The 23,046-nt window shown below is 42.1% G+C and overlaps 3 protein-coding genes across 3 annotated transcripts in view; 1 reads left to right on the forward strand and 2 right to left on the reverse strand.

The window, feature by feature from the left end:
• Nucleotides 1-639: 639 nt before the first annotated feature.
• LOC149065577 (uncharacterized) overlaps nt 640-23,046 on the reverse strand; it is a 57,494-nt gene continuing 35,087 nt past the window's right edge. The window contains exons 2-4 of the mRNA XM_089253909.1: nt 7,428-7,533; nt 2,597-2,778; nt 640-1,163 (exon numbers count right to left, since the gene is read on the reverse strand). Coding sequence (XP_089110035.1) covers nt 1,038-1,163; nt 2,597-2,778; nt 7,428-7,533 — 414 coding nt within the window. The 3' untranslated portion in view covers nt 640-1,037. The remainder of the gene's footprint in view (nt 1,164-2,596; nt 2,779-7,427; nt 7,534-23,046) is intronic.
• LOC149065578 (uncharacterized) lies at nt 8,240-19,505 on the reverse strand. Its single transcript, XM_089253407.1, has 2 exons — nt 19,221-19,505; nt 8,240-12,193 (listed from the first exon to the last, which is right to left on the reverse strand). The coding sequence occupies exons 1-2, from the start codon at nt 19,446-19,448 to the stop codon at nt 8,444-8,446; spliced, it is 3,978 nt and encodes a 1,325-aa protein (XP_089109533.1). The 5' UTR covers nt 19,449-19,505; the 3' UTR covers nt 8,240-8,443.
• Nucleotides 19,415-22,777, forward strand: LOC149065579 (uncharacterized). Its single transcript, XM_089253408.1, has 2 exons — nt 19,415-20,073; nt 20,684-22,777. The coding sequence occupies exon 2, from the start codon at nt 20,688-20,690 to the stop codon at nt 22,089-22,091; it is 1,404 nt and encodes a 467-aa protein (XP_089109534.1). The 5' UTR covers nt 19,415-20,073; nt 20,684-20,687; the 3' UTR covers nt 22,092-22,777.

Consider the following 23,046-nt stretch of genomic DNA (forward strand, 5'->3'; position numbering starts at 1 on the left):
TAGAAAAAACTGTGGAGTTCGGGTTTTTCGGGGCCCTTTAGAAGTCGAGGTCCCGGGCGCGCACCCGGGACCCAGAGCTGTACTCCCCTCCAAAAAGTACAATATATACATATTAAATGCGTCTCTCTGTTTTGGTTGGAAAACAATTGTTCTTTGTTGGTGCACAGGCGCCATCTGTTGCGAAAATATGTAAGTGACGTTGTCAAGAGTGCTCACGCGCATGTGTCCTCATTTCAAAGTTCCATAAGTCATTCTTTTATTTCAGCAATTTTATAAAATTGGCTTTTAAAAGGAAAATCATTGCCAGCATGACACTCATCCTGGAGACGGGCCCCTCTTTATGTCGAATTTATAGTGTAAAAGTATAAAAATTATAAGATTTGTGCATGGGCGGAGATACGGGGGGCCGTGGGGAGGCATTGCCCCCTCCCCCCAGCGTCAAAGTGGAGTGGGCAGATCTAATGTATATGTGTGTATATGAATTGACATCATCATCGTGCCCCTCCCCCAGACTTCCAAGTCTATCTCCGCCTATGGATTTGTGGTAGACCTAGGAATGGAATCCTAACCGGGGCATGATTGTCAGAAATTTAAAAATTCGTTCCTTTCGTGCTTTAAATTAACAATAGATGGCGCCACTTCATGTATAAACTATTTATTGCTGTCATGTACATGATTTCAGAAAGCATACTATTATACAATGACAATTTTAGCAATCGAATGACTGTCATATAAAATGATTACACAAATAATCATGGAATCAGTCCACGCAATTCCGTCCACAAACAACTACAGTTCTTATTTATCGTTCACTTAAAAATTCATTTTGAATTAAAATTAATAAGATAATAGCAGGAAATTGCAATTTTTTTTTCGATAAATAAATAAAACTAATCTAGGTTATGAGAAAATAAAACTAAACTCATTCATCACAGTCCTGTGCGTAATTTCATTGTTCTCTCATTATTCGTAGCAAAAGTTCCCAACAGATGGCAGCACTACAACGAAAACATTCTACTGTTTTTTAATTGGTTTATCTACCCCGATGTCTGTACAGATCCAGCTTGGTATTTGCATATCACAGTTTTCACTTCGTCGCCATCGAGCTCAAGAGTTGGATGATACCTGATCACGAGGGTGTTTACGAATGTACCAGGATTACACTGAAAGAAAGAAAAAAAACAGCATATTTTGAGTTCATTTCAATTGGGGGTCATTCAAGTATTACGTCCGCATCGATGGGGTGAATTTTGATAAGAAGGGTTTGAATGATGCTTACGTCATCAACCACCTTTTATTTAGAAAAATATGAAATATTCTTAATGGCATCTTACTCGGTGTGCCAGAAACGAGAAAAGCTTTCACTAGTTTGTGGGCACCTGAACTACTAACATTCTACCTATTGATAATCCTCTACAGAGCCACTTTAGTGATCGCCAGATGTTCGGCGGATCACTTAAGTAATCTGGGAATGTGCCGCAAATCATTGAAGTATTTGTTCTACGGGTAACTTGAGAGTGATGTAGAACTGCACTGGAGGGGGGGGGACTTAAGTGCCCTAACACAGTGCCACATATCTCACTCAAAAGATCTCTAAATGTTCCACGGACCGCTTAAGTGTTCTAGAACTGTATCGCAGGTCACTTAAGTGATCTGTTAATGTGCCATGCGCCTATTAGAGTGATCTCAAAGAGTGCTTAAATGTTCTGAAATTATGCCACGGGTCATTTAAGCGATCTGTAAAAATTCGCCGCTAAGTTCATTTTTATAAAATAAGGTTTGATGTGGCGAGCCACATCAGATAACCAAAAGGGCGTCATTTGGTCCGCGGGGACATTGGTTTAGCATATGGCTTAGAGGGTGGGCCGCAATGAATTTCTTAAAAAGAAATTTTGAGTTCTTAGCCTTCAAATAGCATTGAAATGAAAAGAAATTGTTTATAATAACATATAAAAGATATTTTCTTCCGAAATTTCAATTTTTTGTATCAAAAAAATAAATTTTTGATCATTTGGGGGAGAGCGGCATGACCCCCCTCCCCCACATGTTCAGCCCCGCGTACGCATAGGCGGAGATTGACTTGGAAGTCTGGTGGGGGGGCAAGGTCATTGCTGGGGGGGGCACGATGATGATGTCAATTCATCTATATATATATACATTAGATCAGTCGACTCCACGTTTGACTCTGGGGGGCGGGCAATGCCCCCCACGCTCCCCCGTATCTCCGCCCATGCGCGTACGTCTTTGACCCCAATATACGTTAGGAGGTAAAGATAGGAGGGCAGAGCTGACGAAATTTTGCTGACAAAGGGGGAGGGGGTCAGAAATGACTAAAAATATGATAACGAAATAGTTGAACGGCCCCTTAGAAATTTTAAATTTCAGAAAAGTGTGAAAACAGTGTAAATTTTGAACAGTTTGCATAATTTACCCTTTAAGCGGTTTTTAAAATTTTCCTGATACGCATTATAACTACCACATTGGAAATAAAAGCGTGTTAAGAACACGAGATATTTCGAGTTGGCCGAAATAAAGCAGATCAAGTTTGACGAGATATCTCGGGATTGCCGCTGTAAAGGTAAAGTGTCACACTTACATTATGGCCTTTGCATGTTCCGCATCCATCTAATGGCACTGTAAGAACGTAAGACTGTCTTCTACTGTCGCCGCGGATCATGCAATCACGTGTAGCCTTGGGTCCTATTTGAGCTACACCACGGAAAGGCTGCACAAAATTCATCTTCAAGACAATTTTGCCAGTATCGCAGGACAAAGCAACTGTAATAAAATAAAAATTTAAAATAAATCATTTTTTAGCAAATAAAAACGGAACAGCAAATTTTCTGTTCATTGCAGAAACTCTGGCACCCCTGTTGAGATGCGGATCTAGGATGAGGTGTTGGGATTCACCGTTTCGATTCATTGTTTAGGTTTGTCGGATCGTCCCGTATTTTTTACGGGACATACGTTTTCCACAAATTTTTAGTTCTTGGGAGGGGCGATTGCTCCTATCGCCCCCCTCTCGCATGAGTTGAGGCAGACGTCTTCAGCTGCGAATAGGGCCTAACCAGTAATTTCCAGCTACGAATGGAGCTGAGGCAAACACCATCAGCAGCAAATAAAGCCGAAGTGATATCTTCAGCTACAAATGAAGAGAAAGCGGACATTTTCAGCCGTGAATGGAGTAGAGGCAACCGGACACTTTGTCACCCGGGACAAACCGGCAATTTGCTTCCCCCCCCCCCCGCAATGTAGAAGAAGCAGTTAATGGGTGAATTCATCACCCCTCATGGTCCAGCGCTCAGCAGTGCCGTCTTAACGCATGGGCCCACCCAGGCACGGCCCGGAGGCCTCAAGAGAAGAAGGGGCTTAACAAAAATGAAATGTAGTTGAAATTTTCGAGAATTTGCCTGATAGGGCCTCAGAAAAATCACTTGGCCCGGGGGCCCATGATGCTCTCAAGATAGCCCTGGCGCACGGGCTCCAGACCCGCCTGCTCTCCCCCCTCATCAGTTGTGGCTCTGAGTAGAGGCACACATCTTCAGCCTAGAATGAAGCGGAGGTGGGCATCTCCAGCTGCGAATGAAATCGAGCAGACACTATCAGCTACGAATTCAGATGTTTTCAGTTTGGAATGGAGCAGAGGCAGATACCTTCACAGCTGGGAATGAGGTGGAGGCAGACACCATCAGTTGGGAATAAATCCGAGGCAGATTGCCTCCACCTCATTCCCAGCTGTGAAGGTGACACCATCAGTTGGGAATAAATCCGAGGCAGATGTCTCCAGCTCCGAATGGAGCAGAGGCAGACATAACTCAGCTTTGACTTGAGTGGTCAGCTATGAATGAAGCCGAGGCAGACATCTTCTGTAGTGAATAAAGCCGAGGCAGGTACCTTTAGCTTCGAATGTAGTGGAGGCAGACACCATTAGGTTCGTTGAATCGTCCCGTAATTTACGGGACATACATCCCTCATTTTTTAGCTCTTGGGAGGGGTTTCCATTGCCCCACACTGGATCCGCGAATGTCCCTGTCCTAGAGTCTCAGTCACTGAGATTATGACAGGAGTAATCAACGTTTTTCGGAATGCGAGCCACTTAGTTATTATTAAACCTGTCGCTGGCCACTTGTTTGGTTTGACAGAAGGTCGCGTGCCGCAATCTGTGAATTTTAGCGATATTCAACCTTTAGGAAAAAGTCCTTTCGATATTCAACCTTAAAGAAACCTATCGCGAGCCACTTGAGTAATTAGTGAGTCCACTCGCTCGGTTTGATAGATAGTCTCAGGCCGCAATCAAATGAAATGTTTCAAATTCAATAATTTCTAGAGATACACGCATGTGTACTTCTGTTTTTAATGCTTTTATAAATGATTTTATACGATTATTCTTTTTCCAAGTTAAGACCTGAGGTACACATATGTGTATCCAGAGGTGAATTTATGGTATTGCCGCCTGTGGGCTACACGAATGTTGCCGCCCTTTTCTCATTTTAGTCTAATTTGCTTGACTACTCTTTCCTCGAATTCGCCACGCTGTGCAATAACACGCTTTGCCCCCCCCCCCCCTGCAAGTATATCCGTGCCTCTAAGTCACTCTTTCGGTCACTCCCATTCTCACACTCTCCAAGTCACTCTTTTAGTCATTCACATGCTTGTACAATGTTTTGGTCACTCACGTGCTTGCACACTGTTTCAGCCTCTCACATGCTCGCACACTGTTTTGGACACTCTTTTGGTTGCTCACTGACACGGTTGTTTGCTTTATGGGTCACTCTTTTATTCATTTACACATGCTCTAGATCAGTGGTTCTCAACCTCTTCAAGCCCGCGGTCCGGTTTCATTCATTATTGTCAGTCGAAGGCCCGGTCAAACACACGACAAACGGAAAATGAATGAGGCAAAAATGAAACGGCTAATCACTCGCGGCCTGGTATGAATGATATCAGGGCCCGGCGGTTGAGAAACACTGCTCAAGATCACTCTTTTGGTCATTCACATGCTTTCACACTCTGTAGGTCACTCACTGACCTGGTCCTTCACTTTGTAAGGTCATTATTTTGGTCATTCACATGCCTGCTCAGGCTCCAAGTCACTCTTTTGCTCACTCACGTGTTTGCAAACTCTCTAGGTCACTTTTATGATCACTCACTAATCTAGTCCCCAGCTTTCTAGGCAGATGGGGATTTATTGAGGGTTATACACACAAATTTTGACACCCTTCACCCATTCTACTAATTTTCTTTGTCACTCATTCCGCAAATTTGCCGCCCTGAGTCCGCTACCCCCCTCGTAAATACGCCCCTGTGTGTGTCTGTTGCTCAAATTGTTCAAGTAAAGATATCGATAGTAAATGTATTATGATTAGGGTCACATACCCTTTAACATGGGAGAAAGTCAAAATATCAGTAAACGTACTGTTTAACCATTCATTTATAAGAATTTTTTCCCCGCTTTTCTGATTAAATACGCTATCCTATGCCAGTATAAAATTTTACATACCTCTGTTATTTAATTTTTTGAAAATTTTCAAAAAATACATTAAAAACAGCTTATGCGCATGATAAAATGACATGACATCAATGTAACCATACAATATTGAAATTAAAATAAAGAAAACGGTACATTTTTCATAAAATGGACTAAAAGACTGAAATTTCTCATTGACTCATTCTTATTTAAAATTTAAATTTTCAAAAATTAAAAAAAAAAATGAATTTAGATTTTTTTTAATAAATCAAATATTTATGTATGGATCTGAAATCTTTTAGTTCATTTTATGAAAAATGTACCGTTTTCTTCATTTTAATTTCAATATTGTATGGTTATATTGATGTCATGTCGTTTTATCATGCGCGCAAGCTGTTTTTAGTGGATTTTTTTTTTAATTTTTAAAAATTAGGTATTAGATATATGTAAAATTTCATACTTGGCATAAGATAGCATATTTAATCAAAAATGTGGGAAAATATTTCTAAATAAATCAATGGTTAAATTGTAATGATATTTTAACTTTTCCCCACATGACATCCATGTTTGTTATGGACATCTTTTTCCCAGCCACTTCGTTGGGCATTTTGCCTGTTGTGGCTTTGTATTTGTATTTAAATGGTATGTGACCCCTTAAAATTTCAAACTAACATAATTTTTTTAAATGCGGCCCATCTACGCTAGATGGAGAGGTAATTAATTTTAATCAGGGCCTATTGGAATCCGTAGTGGAAGCTACAATGAAAAGGTTTCCAATTTTGGATAGCCACTGTTCAAATCAGCATCACATAATAGTAAGTAAGACCAAACAATACTAACGTGGAGAAAATCATTCGGTTCATTTTTTATAAAATCAGGTTCGAGCTCGTGGGCCACATCAGAGAATTTCGAGGACCACATTTGGCCCACGCGGAACATGGATCGGGAATATATGCTCTAGGACAGCGTTTCTCAACCTTTGGTCCGCGACGATGGTACAGGTTGTACGCAAGCAGACTTGGTAATTTTATACTAAATGAAAAATGTTCTTATTGATTTTAGCAAATAAATTTTATTTATTTGCAATAAATTTTATTGATTTTAATAATATTTTTATGGGTTCAAATACAGAAATTAGACTTTCACACTTAGGGTAACCATATGTATAATTGATATCATTGAGGAAAATACTGTTTATCGCAATACTAAATATGAAGTAAATTGTAGCTAAAAATGCAATTTACGACAAATTTGCTGCTTATTGCTAAAATTGCTGAAGAGTGGGGGAAATAAAGGACTAGCAAGTGCAATAAACTAAAATGTATTCCATGAAAAAGCTTTTATCATGACTGAGACCATTTCCATTGAGCAAAATAAGGGAAACTGATCTGAAATACAGCAAAATGCAGGATATTGCCAGTTGTTTTCTTATACATTGTCACAGTTGGAAAAATCACCAATTTTTGCTGAAATGGCTGAAAATTATGAATGGGTATAATGACAGACTATTGGAACTCGCACTAACTTGAAATGGTAAAAACGTTGATCATGACAATTATGTGAGATGAGTATTCATATATAGTCATAATTATCATAGTATAATTTATAAGTTTCGGAAATTATCTTCATTGACCATTTTAGGTAAAGATTCCAAATTCGAATAAGCATCATTGAAAAAAAACGGAACTATTGTTTAAAGTCGGAACGGACCAAAATACAGGAATGTCCATGTGTCCCGTAACTCATGCTGTAAGTTGAAGGCCCGTCGAATCATCTGAGATATTTTACTAGCCCTTGGGTTCAGTAAGGTTGAGAAACGCTGCTCTAAGACAAGAGAGAGGAGCGATGTTTGCTTCTTCAATTCCAAAATGAAGTGCAATAGAAATTTAGATAAATTTCAAACTTTGTACCGAATCCTATATGATCACGCGCATTTACTAAATGGTTTTGTATGACGTACCTTTACTTCGTGCTGATGTAAATTCACTTTGCACTGCAGGTTTCTGAGATCCGTACCTGTTTCCTTGGTAGGTGGGTCTACCTCGTTGTGCTTCAACAAGTAGAACCTAAATAATGAATGAAATGTGTAAGTACGTATTTCTTCAGAGCGTAGTAGGGTGATTTTAGCGGTTTTGGTGCACAATAGGACTGCGCATTTGCTGCGCATCAAACAATAGGGCTCCCCACTTGCTGCGCATCAAACAATAGGGCTCCCCACTTGCTGCGCATCAAACAAATGGGTGCTTCGCACTTGTTGAGGCTCGCTAGATGGCGCTTCCTATGACGTCATTCCTAAATTATCGTTCTTGCCTATGATGTCATTCCCAAATTATCGTTTTTCAGGGGGGTCATTCCTAAATTAAACTTTATTTCCCAAGTGATGATTTTTTTCAGGGAACATTCCTAAATTAAACTTTTGAATTCATTTTCTGACTTAGAAAAAATTTGCTCCTAAATTAAACTTTATTTCCTGACTTGTTTTTTTTTTTTTGGAGGGATGCTCCTAAATTTTTTTTTTCCATCCCAAGTGATGAGATTATTTCAAAGAGGGGTCATTCCTAAATTAATCTTTTCTTCCACAAATTATTGTTTTTTTACTGACTTAGTTATTTTTCTAATGATTTTTTTTTTTCATTCCTAAATTAAACTTTTTTTTTCACATATCAAGCTGTAAAATAAAATTCCCTCAAAAAGAAATGTTATTGACTTTTCATCATACTCAAGCTGAAAAAAAAAAATCACACGTAACTCAATTAATGACAGAAGCATTGATGATAAAGAAAATTAAATTTTAATGATACACAAAATAAATGAGAAAAAATATATATACAAGAATAAATGGAAAAAATATATATACAAAATAAATGGAAAAAAATATATACAAAATAAATGGAAAAAAATATATACAAAATAAATGGAAAAATATGTTAAAATAAATGGGAAAAAATATGTACATCAGTGTCCATGTAGCACTGTTCATCGAATGGCATAGTGGCCATACGCATATGTTTTAATGCCATCACCGAGAATATAGCGTTTATCGTCGCGAGGGCACAGCGACGTTTTGCGGAGGGCAACCGTTTGAAGTTTGTGGTTACTGGAGGAGATTTTTAGCATAGTATTTTTGATCGAGGAGTTGTTACGGAGGCAAGTCAGATAATCTTGATGTTTTAGTTGTTTTTTAACAACCGCACGAACGACCCCTTTGGCGGTCTTTTTCTCCGCGACTGCTGTGACCATGCTGTACATTTTTGATCTTAATCCGACGAATTCCACAACGGGTTCGCCGCCGTTCTCGTCCTTCATGACGCCCACCACTTTTTTATTCTGCAGGCTAAACAGAGGATGATCACCGGGGTAATTTGACGTGTCGAATCTGTGGAGCTCCTCCCTCATGTCTTTGTAAATGTCACCGGTTTTTATCTCGTAGAGGAATGAATCTGTATCTGTGAACAAAACTTCCACACTGGGTCCGTATTTTTTCTTCATAAAATTATAATGGAAGTCCGCCATCAAGTGTTTGGACAGGTCCAAAATCGTGACACCGGTATATATGGGCCTGTCCAGATGGATTTTCGTCTTCAACATCTTGATGACGGCTAACTCACCGGTGATTATCCTGAAGCATTCGAATGCCGGGGATGATATTAGCTTCCTCAAGCTCTTCTGATTGTTGGCGAGACGGATGTCGACGTGCTTCCTCAAATTTTCTAGCGATTTCCCGTACACAGCGTTGTTGAGGAGCTTATAGAAGTCCTTTTCGAATTCGCACCGGGCTTGCTTCCTCTTTTCCGTATTGAACGCTATGTACGGGCGTATCCAGGGCTCCTGTGTGAATTCGACTGCACGCCGAACACCCGTCAGCTTCATTCCCAGCGACGTGTATAACTTCAGGCACCGGTAATGGATCACATAGGAAGTTTTGTTCATCAGATTTGGTGAGAGCTTTTTGGATGGTTTATCACCGGGTCTTCTGATGAATGGAGAGAGCATGTCACCAGTAATTTCAATGTTTTCTGCCGCCAAGGGGAAACAATTGTGCTCGTCGTGCAACTTCACCGGGTATTCCATGTCCACTTCTAAAATATACCCCTTGACGGCGTTGTCATCGATGTTGAGAAAATCGATGCTCTCAAGTTCACTGGGGGACAACCATCTGAAGTCTCTCACCGGGAGGGGCTCCATCATACACTTTCCATATAAATTATTCACATCATAGTACATGATATATGATGTAGGTTCACTGGGGTTATAACCGGGTATTAACGGGTTGTTGGCTCGCGCATACCGCTTGGAGATCACTGAGACCCCACCTCGGATACCTTTCTCCATGAAGAGATGCATGTCCGGATCGTTGATCAATTCGAGCTTGACACCGGTCATTCGCAGACATGCGTTCCAGGCCAATCCCGGGGATGTGAACGTATGCACCGGGTCGATCTTGTAGTTTTCTTCGCAGAGTTTTCTAAAACTCTCGAACACATCCCCGAGAAGCAGCACGTCAGTCTTCACGTAGAGGTTGTGGTAATCACCGAGGTTGGAACACCGGAATTCTCTCCAAACGGTATGCGCATATGTATACTCGTCACTGGTTATATGTTGATCCCCCAGAGAGGTGTAAAAGGCCTCTCGTGGGGGCAGCACCGGATCTTCGAACTTCTCAAACGAGTCAACGTACTCGTACGGATAACATCCTTTACGTTGAAGAAGATGACTCGTAGCTCCAAAACATTTCTTCATGTTGTTGAAGTCACCGGGGTTCATCGCTTGCACGAGCGAATCCAACGACGCCGCCAAGAACTGGTTGGAATCCAGGAATCGCAGGCGACCGAGAGAAAAGGAGATAAATTTCTCCATATTCCTCCCGATCACCTGGATCCTGCGATCGGGGTACCGGGAAAGTCCTTGCATCAGGAAATGAGCGTCGTAGTTTTGTAAATTGTGAAATATAACCGGGATGTGACGTCTTAACCTGAGCTGGAGATTGCACTTCTGATGCAGCGCCGCTCTAAAACCACCGGTGATGTGACAGTGGTCACGAACCCTGTCGTCACCGAGTGGGCGGTCGCACACCATACAAGTGGTCGCATTCCCGAATCTCTCTTCATCTTCAGCTGTCATCTGCAGAGGCACCGGGTTGTCGAGCTTGCCCATAACCACTCGTTCTTCTTCGACGAGACACCGGAAGAAGACGTCCACGCAATCTTCACCCCTGTACACTGTGGGCTCTTTCACGTATACACCATCGGGCCCCACGACCGTATACGCGAATCCACAGGGGCGGTGAAGGCTCTTCTGGGTTGTGCTAGAGAGAGACGGGTTCGGCTTACAGCTGTCCACCTTCTCCAAGATCGCCTCAAAGTCCGCATATATGACGTATGGAACGTGCAGCTGGTAATGGTTGTTCTTGAAGAACATCACGTTGTCGTCTACACCGGGATACGTCACTCGTTGCAGACCGTGTGTCTGGCAAAGTGGTTCGTGCGCATTCAGCTGCTCGAGGGAGGAGAAGCGTTGCAAGCAATAATTGCAAAAGTGGGATGCACCTTCATACTTGGTCGTGTAGGAAAGCAAACGAGACATGTTTTGGATGAGGCAGTAGTGCGACGTTGTCTCGTTGCTGATGAACAAGAGGTTGATTGGTGTACCAGACACCACCTCACTAATCCTGAGAGGAAAGACTTCTCCCCCCTCCAACCCAAAGACGTTAATGCGCACTGAATTCGCAGCTTCGAACCGTGGGATTTGTTTAAGTGTCACCGGGTATACTAATTCACTGGTATTCAATTCATTCTCATACTGAATATAGTTGAACACCCTTTCGGGGTTTTGCTTCACCGGGTGTAGGGCAGCCAACACACACCAGAGAAAGCATTTCTCATCATCGTTCTTTACATTTACCACTGCTCTTCTGCTGGCTACCCCCTTTGGCAGCGGAATATAAGTGGCGGCCGCTAGTGGTTGGTATTGCGCCGTGTTTAGCTCAAGCAAGAGCACGCGCTCGAGCACCCAACCACTTCCGCTGCCTTCAAAATCCTCTGTCGCCTGCTTTACCTTTACGAAGGCTATTTGTAGGTGCTCTTCTATCTGGTCGGCGGTTAAAGTGGTGAGCATTTTACTTCGAAGATACCCGTTGCAGAACTCGTCCTCGCCGTCACTTCCTTTCCTGGAAAAAACAGCAGTCGCGACGATGTTCCATTTAAGGGACCTGTGGGTGGTCATGTCCTCCCTCAACAGCCGCGTCAACTCCTCTCTCACGCTGTCGAGGAAGGTGGTCATATCCATTTCGGTGTCTGGGGTGGGGATCAATTCGTGCGTCGACAACATGTCGAGTGCGCGCCTGACTTGCCCTCCTCCTCCTAGCTGTGCTCCTCCTTGGGGTGCTCCAAGCTGCTGCTGTGCCCCATGGCTCGGTGATGGCCGCTGTGGTGGTGCTCCTCCTTGCGCCCACTGTGGGGACGCATCATGCTGGGGTGGTCCTGCTCGGTGATGGCTCGGTGATGGCCTCTGTGGTGGTGCTCCTTGTGCCCACTGTGGGGGCACACCATGCTGGGGTGGCGCACCATGCCCCATGGCACGCTGGTGGCGCATCAAATCGCTCTTGCGGTGAAACGCTGCATCGCACACCAAACACTTGTGGCGACGCTCGCCATGCGTTAGCCTGTGCTGATTCAGATTCCTACGCAAGGAAAACTCCTTGCCGCACGTCTCGCATAGGTGTCGCTCCTGAAAAACAAATAAAAAGGGAATGTAGGACACGTAAGTCTAACACAAGCAATGGATGAGAGGTATAGAAACCCACGTCTTCCCGCTAGTTTCGGTGGCGTATCCGCCCTCAAGCGCGTGCTCAAGTCATCAAAGAAAAAAGAAATCAGAGATTGGTTGGCTGGCGAGAGAGCGTACACGTTACACAGATCCATTAAAAAAGTGTTTCCCCGCAACAAAACAATAGTGGCCGGTCTAAACAGTCAATTTCAAATCGACTTGGTGGACATGCGTAATCTAGCAATTCACAACGATGGTTACAACTATCTTTTAACGTGCATCGACGTCTTTTCCAAGTACGGTTTCGTCGTGCCTCTCAAAAGGAAAACCGGTGACAGCGTGGCCAAAGCTTTAGAAAGCATCTTTCAACAACGTCAACCAGTGGCGCTACAGAGCGATAAGGGGCGCGAATTTATAGCGTCACCAGTCCAGCGCTACCTCAAGCGTCAAGGTGTAAAGTTTTTCACTACGGAGAACGAACAGATAAAGGCCAGCGTGGTGGAAAGATGGAACAGGTCTCTCAGAAACTGGATGTACAAGTACTTCACTGCCAAGAACACGTATCGCTACATCGACATGATCGAAGACCTCGTGTGGAGTTACAATCACAGGTATCACAGGTCTATAAAAATGAGGCCCGTGGACGTGAACCCCGGAAACGAGCCGGAGGTGTGGAACAATCTCTATGGGGATACACCCAAGAAACAAGATTGCAAGTTTAAAGTGGGTGATCACGTGCACATCACAAGATCAAAACACACCTTCGAGAGGGGGTACGATTCTAATTTCACCGAAGAGATATTCGTGGTGACCGAGTGCGTGAAAAGGGAAATTCCCGTTTACAAGCTCGAGGACCTGATGGGGGAAGAAATCAAGGGCACATTCTACGCTGAAGAGATGGTAGGTGTAAAGATGGGAGAAAAATTTCCGATTGAAAAAGTTTTAAAGAAGAGGAGAAGAAAAGGAATTATTCAATACCTCGTGAAATTTCGGGGGTATCCGAAAAAATTCAACGCGTGGGTGGTCCTATAAAAACCCGGAAACAGTGCGCGCATCTGTCATTTCAGAGATGGCTTCTTTCTATCTCACTCTACCCAGCGATGCTTCCAGAGACTTTTTTCCCGACAACACGCTCTCGAGTTTCGTGGTTAAACTTCCAAACACCCTGGAATTCGAATCCGAGATGGAAGTCGCACTGTCGGAGATAATTTATCCCCATTCATTCCACAACATCACTCAAGAGACAAACACTTTCGAATTCGATGTCGGAAACAAGATAATGAAGACCGGTCGCATAGCCCCGGGTTTCTACGAGACGACCCCCGAACTGATCAAAGCCATATCCACTCAAAATTTTCAAGACAAGATTGGTGTGACGTACAATAAAATCACGAAAAAAGTTAAGGTGAACCTCAAGAAAGACACCAAGCTCAGTCTCAGACACGGTATAGCCGAAAACCTGGGTTTCGAACCCGGCCTGATAGAGGGTCCGACCATAGTCGAGGGTCCTTTCACAGCCGATCCTAAATTAGACTTTCATCTCTTGTACGTGTACTGCAACCTGGTCGAACCTCAGGTCGTGGGTAACACCTACGCCCCGCTACTGAGAATCGTGAAAACTAGCGGTCAGGACGGGGATATCGTCAGCGTGTCTTTCGAACGCGCCCATTACGTGCCGCTGGCCAGAAAGAGTTTCGACATCGTTCACATGTATTTAAGGACGCACATGGGCAAGTTTTTCACATTTCAACGTGGAAAGGTGATAGTGAAACTACACTTTAGACTGCGACATGCATTATAAACCGTATCGGAGCTGTGCACACAGCATCAACGATTATTATCTCGCTCAGGCTGGAAACGGACTCGGATATTATCAGGGTAGCGCCCTGCAGAGGGGGTATGGTCTCGGATCTATATTCAGCTCTCTCTTCAGATCGGCCGTGCCCCTGTTGAAACGCGGTGCCAAGGCAGTCGGTTCTCAACTGTTGCGCTCTGGTGTGGATTTCGCCAACGACATAGTTCAAGGAAAAGACGCAAAGATCGCAGCTCGCGATCGTGCCAAGGAAGCCGGAAGGTCCCTCACGGATAAGGGGGCCAATAAAATCAAGTCCATGCTCGGAGGAAAGAATAAAAGGAAGAGACTCGTCAAGAAAACCGTCAGTAAGAAGAAAGCTAGAAAGCTGTCGACACCCGATATATTCAGCGATGGTTTTTTTAATCCACGAAAATTCTCATGAGTGTTTGAAAAGCGAAGCCGACCTGTTCACGGTGCCGCCCACGGAAACCTCTATAGAATCAGCCGAATGGGTCCAGTACCATCCGATATCTCAAGTGCGCGATTCGGGGGCCCCCATCGAATTTCACGTGGCCGGAAGTGCGGAAGAATACGTAGACCTTTCCGCCACTCAGCTGTATGTCAGAGTAAAGGTGACAAAACCAGAAACCGCCGAAGCGGTCTCGACGGCGAATAATTTCTTGCATACCCTTTTCTCTCAGATTGACGTCACGTTGAATGGAAGAACGCTCACAAACTCATCACACACTTATCCGTATCGAGCTTACCTGGAAACGCTGCTTAACTACGGATCGGATGCAAAGAAAGGACCCCTGACAGCCGAGGGCTACTACAAGGACACTGCAGGTCACATGTCTGACCTAACCAAGAACGAGGGGGCCAAGAAAAGAGCTAAACTCTTGGAAAACTCTTTCGAAATGATGGGCGTACCTCACGTCGACATATTCTATCAACCGAAGCTGATGCTCTCTCTGGTGGACTTGAAGATGAGACTGGTTCGCTCGAAACCCGAGTTCTTTCTGATCACAGCTGCTGAGGGTTGCGACGTGGTGATCGAGCAAGCGAGTATTTTTATGCGTAAAGTAAGAATGAACCCGGCTGTGGCTGTAGCGCATGCCATGGCGCTCGAGAAAACAACAGCCAAATATTGCATTAACCGCGTGATATGCAAGGTTTATTCGATATCCATGGGGAGTATGAGTTTCGTTCAAGATAACGTATTTCTCGGGGTCATGCCCAAGAGATTGGTGATTGGTATGGTGGACACGGAAGCATTCAACGGAACGTTCAATTTGAACCCCTTCGACTTCAAGCACAACAACGTCAACTTTGTTTCTGTTTCTATCGATGGAAGACCCGTCCCCCACACGTCGCTACAACCAGACTTTAGGAACAGACACGTCATCAGAGCCTACAACACACTCTTCGTGGGCACCGGAAGGCCCGGAGAAGATAAAGGATGTGACGTGAGCAGAGAAGAATATGAAGCCGGCGGTTACAGCCTCTTCGCCTTCAACCTGATACCCGACATGAGTGACTGCGGACACGTGCACCTACAAAAGCAGGGTAATCTGCGAGTGGAACTCAAGTTTTCCTCAGCCTTGACCAAGACCGTGTCGGTTATCATATTTGCCGAATTCGAATCGTTGGTGGAAATAACAAAGTCCAGAAGCGTCTTGTGTGACTTTGCGGGATGAACACTAAACAGATAGAGCACGCCCTCTCGACACACCCCCACACTCGAAAGGCTTTCCTAGGTGTTTTTGCGAGTGACAATTTACCCGAAAATGTGATCGCTTATCCCGCTGCACTGGTTGTGAACACGGACAGAGAGAATGAACCCGGAACGCACTGGTTGGCTATTTACATCGAAAACGAAGCGAGAGCTGATTTCTTCGACTCTTACGGGAACCCGCCCACCTATTTCAAGAAGGGACACATAAACAGATTTCTACGACGCTACTCGCGCGTCGACTATAATGACGTCATGTTACAATCAGATAAGACAACCGTGTGCGGTCACTATGTGATTTTTTTTATCTATTCTCGATGTATCGGCAAAAGTATGAATAATATTGTATCGCGTTTTAATATGCAAAACGATATGCGCGTAGCAAGCTTTGTAAAGAAAAATTTTTCTGTTAAATAAAAGAGAAAAAAAATTCATTCATTTGTCATTTACTATGGAACCTTTCAAGCTGACACATCCGAGCACCGTGCTCATTGCCGGACCCACCGGTTCGGGAAAAACATATTTTCTCAGAGAACTATTAAAACACAGAAACGAAATGTTTCGAGAGCCTCGTCCGAAACGAGTTATATGGTTTTACGGCGAATATCAGACTTTGTTCGAAGATATGGAGGACCACGTGGAATTTCGAGAGGGGAGCAATTTCGAAAGCGTGGAAGAAGACAGCTTGGTGATTTTAGATGACCTCATGAACGAGCTATCGGGCGAGAAAAAATTAGCAAACCTTTTCACAAAGTACAGTCACCACAGAAAATTGACCGTGATTTTCATAGTGCAGAACGTGTTTCACCAGGGGCGGGAAATGAGAAACGTTTCTCTGAACGCGCAATATATGTTTCTATTCAAAAATAGAAGAGATGTCAGTCAGGTGACCCACCTGGGACGTCAGCTGTTTCCCAATAAAATCAAATTTTTCAACGAGGTGTTCGAGGATAGCACGAAAAAACCGTATTCGTATTTAATGGTTGATTTACGACCCGAGACGGAGGAGGAAATGCGCCTGCGCACTAACGTGTTACCTGGGCAGACGCAATATATCTATAAACCCAGGAAATGAAACTTTCCATTTTCGAACATGACGGCTGTGATAGAGGTCGAGGGTTTCCAGCTGTCGGATAGAACATTCATAATCAAGGAGTTGGCGTGGTGTTTCATGCATTCGAGAGAAAATTTTCACTATGTATATAAACCGCCCAAAAAGTTTTCGGAATTATCTCCTAGAGATAGACACCAATGTCTCTACGTCACCAACAACATACACGAAATATCGTGGTCGGCGGGTGATGTACCTTTTGAAATGCTGGAGCAACATTTGCAGCGATTATCAAAAGTCGTATTGTATACGAAAGGCCACGACAAGTGTCGGATGCTACTGCAGCAGTACGGGTTAAAAGTTTATAATCTAGATGCGATTCTCTGCCCCAACATTGTGGACTTGCCAGAAGTGAGCGCGAACTGTTTTCTCCACGAAAACATGATAAAGCACTGCGCGCTGAAGAAGGCTATAGCATATAGCATATGGTTGGAATAAAAACATCGTTATTTTAAAGTATGGCATTGGAGAAGCAACAAGTGCTTCGTCTACTCTCTGCCTGTCCGAGGAATAAACGTAAGGATTTGTTGAAGAAATTACCGAAATCAGCATTAAAGACAGTCTGCGAGTGCTCACTCAATATTTTGAAGGGTGTCATACCGTTATCCTCAAAACAGAAAAATAAACTGAAAAGGCACAGAAATACACTTCGCAAACTCGCCTGCAAAAAGACGCCGCTATACGAGAAAAAGCGCGTGCTGATTCAGAAAGGAGGTTTTTTGTTCCAGTTAATCCCAGCCGCCATACAAACCCTCGCCACTTTGTTCACGAGATAATGGAGCACGCACAGAAATTCGCTCTGGTTCCAGAACAATTGTTATCGCGTCATGTGACCACAAAAGAGCAGCTTTCTGAGTTGGACAACGAGATGTTGAAAATACTGCGAAGCAAGGAGCCCGAAGCTATAAAAATTAAACTCTATCAGAATCTGCTGAACAAGAGAATCAACGTCGCCGAGAACAATCCACCGCGGTTACCAGAACCGAAAATTCAAGAAGTAGAAAAAGAGAAGAAAAAGAAAGTTGACGAATTACCAATAGCTCTGATTTCTGTCCCGAAATCGCAAAGAGGGCACTCAGAAAAAATTATCACGCATATAAATAAGCATCCGAACATATTAAAAATTAATTCTAACGGCTCGATCGTTTATAAGAGCAGACTCATCAAAGGAAGCGACATTCGCGATTTGATATCAAGTGTGGTCGGTCGGAGAAAATCACCCGTGGTGGGTCAAGAAATTTTCCTGAAAGCGCTAGAAGAAACCGGAGCTCCGAGAGATTATATAAAAAACCCATTTTTGAAACATATTTGGTTAGAGCTTTGAAATGCCAACAACAGTGGAAGCCGTGATCTACGATCAAAACAATAGAAAGCAGGGTATCGCATGGAAAACGGATGTACCGTCATTCGATTTACCGAGCTGCTGGTCCTACGAATTGGAGAGTAATGGAGAACTGATAAGACACAAGAGAATGTTCGCCATATTCACGATACTGATTGTTATATTATTTACTCTTATAGCAACAACATATAAAAATCAAATGGACTTTGAAAGATGTAATTCCTCTCTTCCGCTGGGAGGAAATATTTTTCTCACGTATTGTAATAAAACCTACGATATACGCTATTTTAGCGGAAATGCGCCCACTACGAAAGCCGTTAATCTCACCAGTGCGCAAATGTATAAATTGATTCACGAGTCTGCTGATGTACAATTGAATAAAAAAATTTCTATTTGAATTCTTGTGTCGTTTTGAAATTGTTTCGCGACATGAAATTCCCAGATGTTTCGCAGCTCTACCATTAAATAAAGTTTAAATACCTTACATGAAATAAATTTAACTTGAAATAAATTTACGCCTGAGAAATTGTTTCGCGACATGAAATACAACTGAATAATTTTTTTTTCGATGAATGAAAATTTAACTCGCGACATAAATAAATTTGATTTGAAATTAAATTTACTCCTAAAATTTAACTTGTAATGAAATTCCCAGATGTTTCGCAGCTCTACCATTAAATAAAGTTTAAATACCTTACATGAAATAAATTTAACTTGAAATAAATTTACGCCTGAGAAATTGTTTCGCGACATGAAATACAACTGAATAATTTTTTTTTCGATGAATGAAAATTTAACTCGCGACATAAATAAATTTGATTTGAAATTAAATTTAACTCGAAATAAAATTTAACTTGTAATGAAATTCCCAGATGTTTCGCAGCTCTACCATTAAATAAATGAGTTTAAATACCTTACATGAAATAAATTCAACTCGAAATAAAATTTACTCCTGAAAATTAATTTGGAATAAAATTTAACGCGCGATAATTTAAAAAAACAACTAACCTCTTTCTTCTTCTTCTCTGACGGAGCATATCCACTTGGTCCAGCTTCTACTGGCGCAGGACGCTTCAGGCATTGCTGGATGAAATTCTCCTCATCCTCAATCATTAATTTTATATCGCGATCACTAACTAAATCCTCGTTGAGACATTCATTGACGAAATTATCGTCATTTTCCAACAATCTAACTAATTCTTCTTTACTTATACCGAAATCGATAAAACTAGCCATTGCGCGAACGTACGAAGCGAAAGCTAAAAAACTTGATGCTGTCTGGACAAAACTCAAAAACGAAGTGAGAGGATCTGCAAAGAAGATGATACTTTTAATGAGATAAAGGGTTAGGAAGCGATAACGAGTCTCGTGTGCTATGCGTCATTACTCGGGCAGACAGTACTCATATAGTTATCAGTGTCGCGTGCAGAATAATCGAAGCAACGCGAGTGATGCATACTCACGTCAATATCATTATCAGTGATTTATGTAACATTGGATAGTGTATCGTTAGATATTGGTACTGTATCAGTGATGCATGCTCACATGAATATATTGTATCAGTGATTCACGTGAATGAGATAGTGATGCTACTCACATCATTATCAGTGATTCATGTAACATTGGATAGTGTATCATTAGATATTGGTACTGTATCAGTGATGCATGCTCACATGAATATATTGTATTAGTGATTCACGTGAATGAGATAGTGATGCTACTGGGTGCACTTTGAGATTCACAGTATATTCCTATACTTATGCTTATCAACTGCAACTGCAGTATATAAACTGCGGGACAGACACAATTCCTTAACTTAGTTCTCTCGCTCGCTTGGATACACTTCTCTCTCCGCAACTTGGTAAGATTTTTTTTTTCTATGGCTTCTTGCGTGTTAGATTTTGAGGGATTCTTGCTTAAAAGTGGGATATATGTTGTTAAGGAAATGGCTTGCTTTGATTTAAGCACAGGGAGAGTATATCACTCTCTCTACAAGCCGCCATTCTCTAGCAAGGAGCTATCCGAAGAAGATTTCCCACAAATGCTCTGGGTTAGCAGAAATCTTCTTAATATTAGATGGGGGGAAGGGCTTTTCGATTATAATTTAATGAAAATTCATCTCACCACTGTTAATAACAGATATAGTTGCATTTATGTGAACTGCAGGCAAAAAAAAAAATTTCTAGAGCAACGATTCAACCTGGAGACAGTGAAAGTCTTAAACTTCCCAAAATCCTTGACTTCTTGCGGGTTTCACCCTCTGCAAAAAGGGCATTGCGCAAGAAGCAAGGTCGTAGCATGCGCTGAATGGTTAGATGCATAAAAATTTAATTTTGTAAAATAATAATAATAATAAAAATTTAAAAAACTTAAAAAAAAAAAAAACTTCTGTTAAAATATATATTTCGCAATTTTTTTTTTTTTCATCTTGAGAGTTGCGGAGAGAGACTGTATGCGTTGTTTTCATTTAGACAGATGGAAAGCCTCCGCTATGAATACGCTCGGAACGTACTGGATACTTCCGTTGCGATACTACACCAGCTCGAATCTGAAATCGTGTACCGTCCAGCAGAGGAATGCGTCTTCAAGTTTGGCGACAAGACTTATCCGATGCCCAGACAGCATGCTGGGTATGGTGACGCTGGCCTACACTACACCTTTTCCGGAATGACCCTCCAGGCCCAACCGTGGACACCTCTCCTCTTGGATTTGAAAGCCGTGGTCGAGAGCATCTCAGGCCATGACTACAACTTTGTTGTCGTCAACCGATACTCTGATGGAACCAAGAGCATCTCCCCGCATTCCGATGACGAATCACAGCTCGTCAAAGATTACCCCATCGCTTGCCTCTCCCTGGGCGCTGAAAGAAAGCTCGTGTTCTCTCGACGGGGGCACCAATCCGTGGACCGAATCCTGGAACACAACAGCCTGCTGACGATGCTACCTCCAACCAACCAGCTGTGGCGTCACGCGATACCTAAAGACCCAAAAGTAAAAGACGTCCGACTCAGCCTGACGTTCCGGAAAATGGTTTCGAGTAACAAGCGCCCATCACCGAACACTCAACCACCATCGGCTAAGAGATCTCGCAGCAGTGGATTCAATAAGGAAGCGCCGCCTCCCAACATCTTTCACGTGAAGGAGAACTTTTTCGTCAGCGTCGTGATCTTCAGTGGTGAAGTGCGCGTACATATTCGAGAATTTTTCGAACGCGATGGACTCATGCACCCAGCTAAAAATGGAGTGACTCTTTCGCCGTACGTGTGGGAATGTTTGAGAACCGAATTCTCTCGTCGTACTATGCTGCAACGCGTTGATAGAACTTTCCTAGTGTCGGAGAACCTGATCGTGGACTACAGCGGTGATGATGTGCTAATTCAAACTCTACATCGCGGGGACAACAAAATTTTCAAGTGCTCCGAAAACCCCCTCAAAATGACTTTCCAGGCAATCGAGGCACTCTTCTGGAGCGAGGATGATAAACCACTTCATACCGTGATCAGTGAGCTCGTGCAGAAAACGCTCTGCTTGGACTATCTGAAAGTGTGTGTGCGCGAAAACCAAACTAAAGGAACGAGTTCTATGGATATCACCGACATTTTGGCTAAATTGGTGAGTGAAAAACTTTTTGCTAGCATCGAAAAAATTGTTGACTGCCATGGGTGTTCCATGGGATATGCTAATCAGTTGGGTCATGAATGTCTGCAGTTGAATGATAATTTAATGTTTTATAAATATTTTGATCATGCTTTAACCCTGATTGACTTTCGCGAAGTCGCTAAAACTCTGGCGGAAAATTACGATGTAGCGGAAAAATGTTTTAATGCGATTGATTTTGATGTTTTGAAATCTAAGATAGAAGAAATTTATTTGAAATAAATGAAAATCATATAAAATGACTTTGTATTTTATTGCTCCTTTGGTTTATTTTTACTTTTCAGCTTGGACATACAAAAGTTTATTTGTGACTTGAAAAAAATTTTATTTTAAAATTAATGAAACGATTCATCTTTGTTTAGTTTAGAAAATAAAGTTTAATTTAGGAATGAAAAAATCATCAGAAAATAAAGTTTAATGTAGGAAAGATCCCCAAGTTAGAAAAAAAAAAAAAAGTCTGAAATTAAACGATAATTTGGGAAAGATCCTTCTCTTTGGTGATATCTTCGAAGTGACGTTATGGGAAAATCTTGGGATAGAAAAAAATTAAGTTAGAAAATGCATCCCTCCAAAAAATAACAAAGTCAGAAAATAAAGTTTAATTTAGGAATGACCCCTCTTTGAAATAATCTCATCACTTGGGAAGTCAGAAAATAAACGATAATTTGGGAAAGAGTTGAAAGAACGGTAATGAACTTTAAATTTCCCAGGGTGTTGAGAAAAAAAAAAAAACCAAGTCAGAAAATAAAGTTTAATTTAGGAGCAAATTTTTTCTAAGTCAGAAAATGAATTCAAAAGTTTAATTTAGGAATGAAAAAAAAAATCATTAGAAAAATAACTAAGTCAGTAAAAAAACAATAATTTGTGGAAGAAAAGATTAATTTAGGAATGACCCCTCTTTGAAATAATCTCATCACTTGGGATGGAAAAAAAAAATTTAGGAGCATCCCTCCAAAAAAAAAAAAACAAGTCAGGAAATAAAGTTTAATTTAGGAGCAAATTTTTTCTAAGTCAGAAAATGAATTCAAAAGTTTAATTTAGGAATGTTCCCTGAAAAAAATCATCACTTGGGAAATAAAGTTTAATTTAGGAATGACCCCCCTGAAAAACGATAATTTGGGAATGACATCATAGGCAAGAACGATAATTTAGGAATGACGTCATAGGAAGCGCCATC

The sequence above is a fragment of the Pholcus phalangioides genome, unplaced genomic scaffold, assembly GCF_987345545.1.
Source record: "Pholcus phalangioides strain wild (caught in Gottingen) unplaced genomic scaffold, Ppha-v1.0 ptg000039l_1, whole genome shotgun sequence".
NCBI classification, from domain to species: Eukaryota; Metazoa; Arthropoda; class Arachnida; order Araneae; family Pholcidae; genus Pholcus; species Pholcus phalangioides.

Excerpts from the sequence above, each read along its gene's own strand:
- LOC149065578 (XM_089253407.1), bottom strand. The coding sequence starts at position 19,448 with ATGGCTAGTTTTATCGATTTCGGTATAAGTAAAGAAGAATTAGTTAGA. Across the intron at positions 12,194-19,220 it reads CAGAGAAGAAGAAGAAAGAG|GAGCGACACCTATGCGAGAC; the intron begins GTTAGTTGTTTT and ends TTTGTTTTTCAG.
- LOC149065579 (XM_089253408.1), top strand. The coding sequence starts at position 20,688 with ATGGAAAGCCTCCGCTATGAATACGCTCGGAACGTACTGGATACTTCC.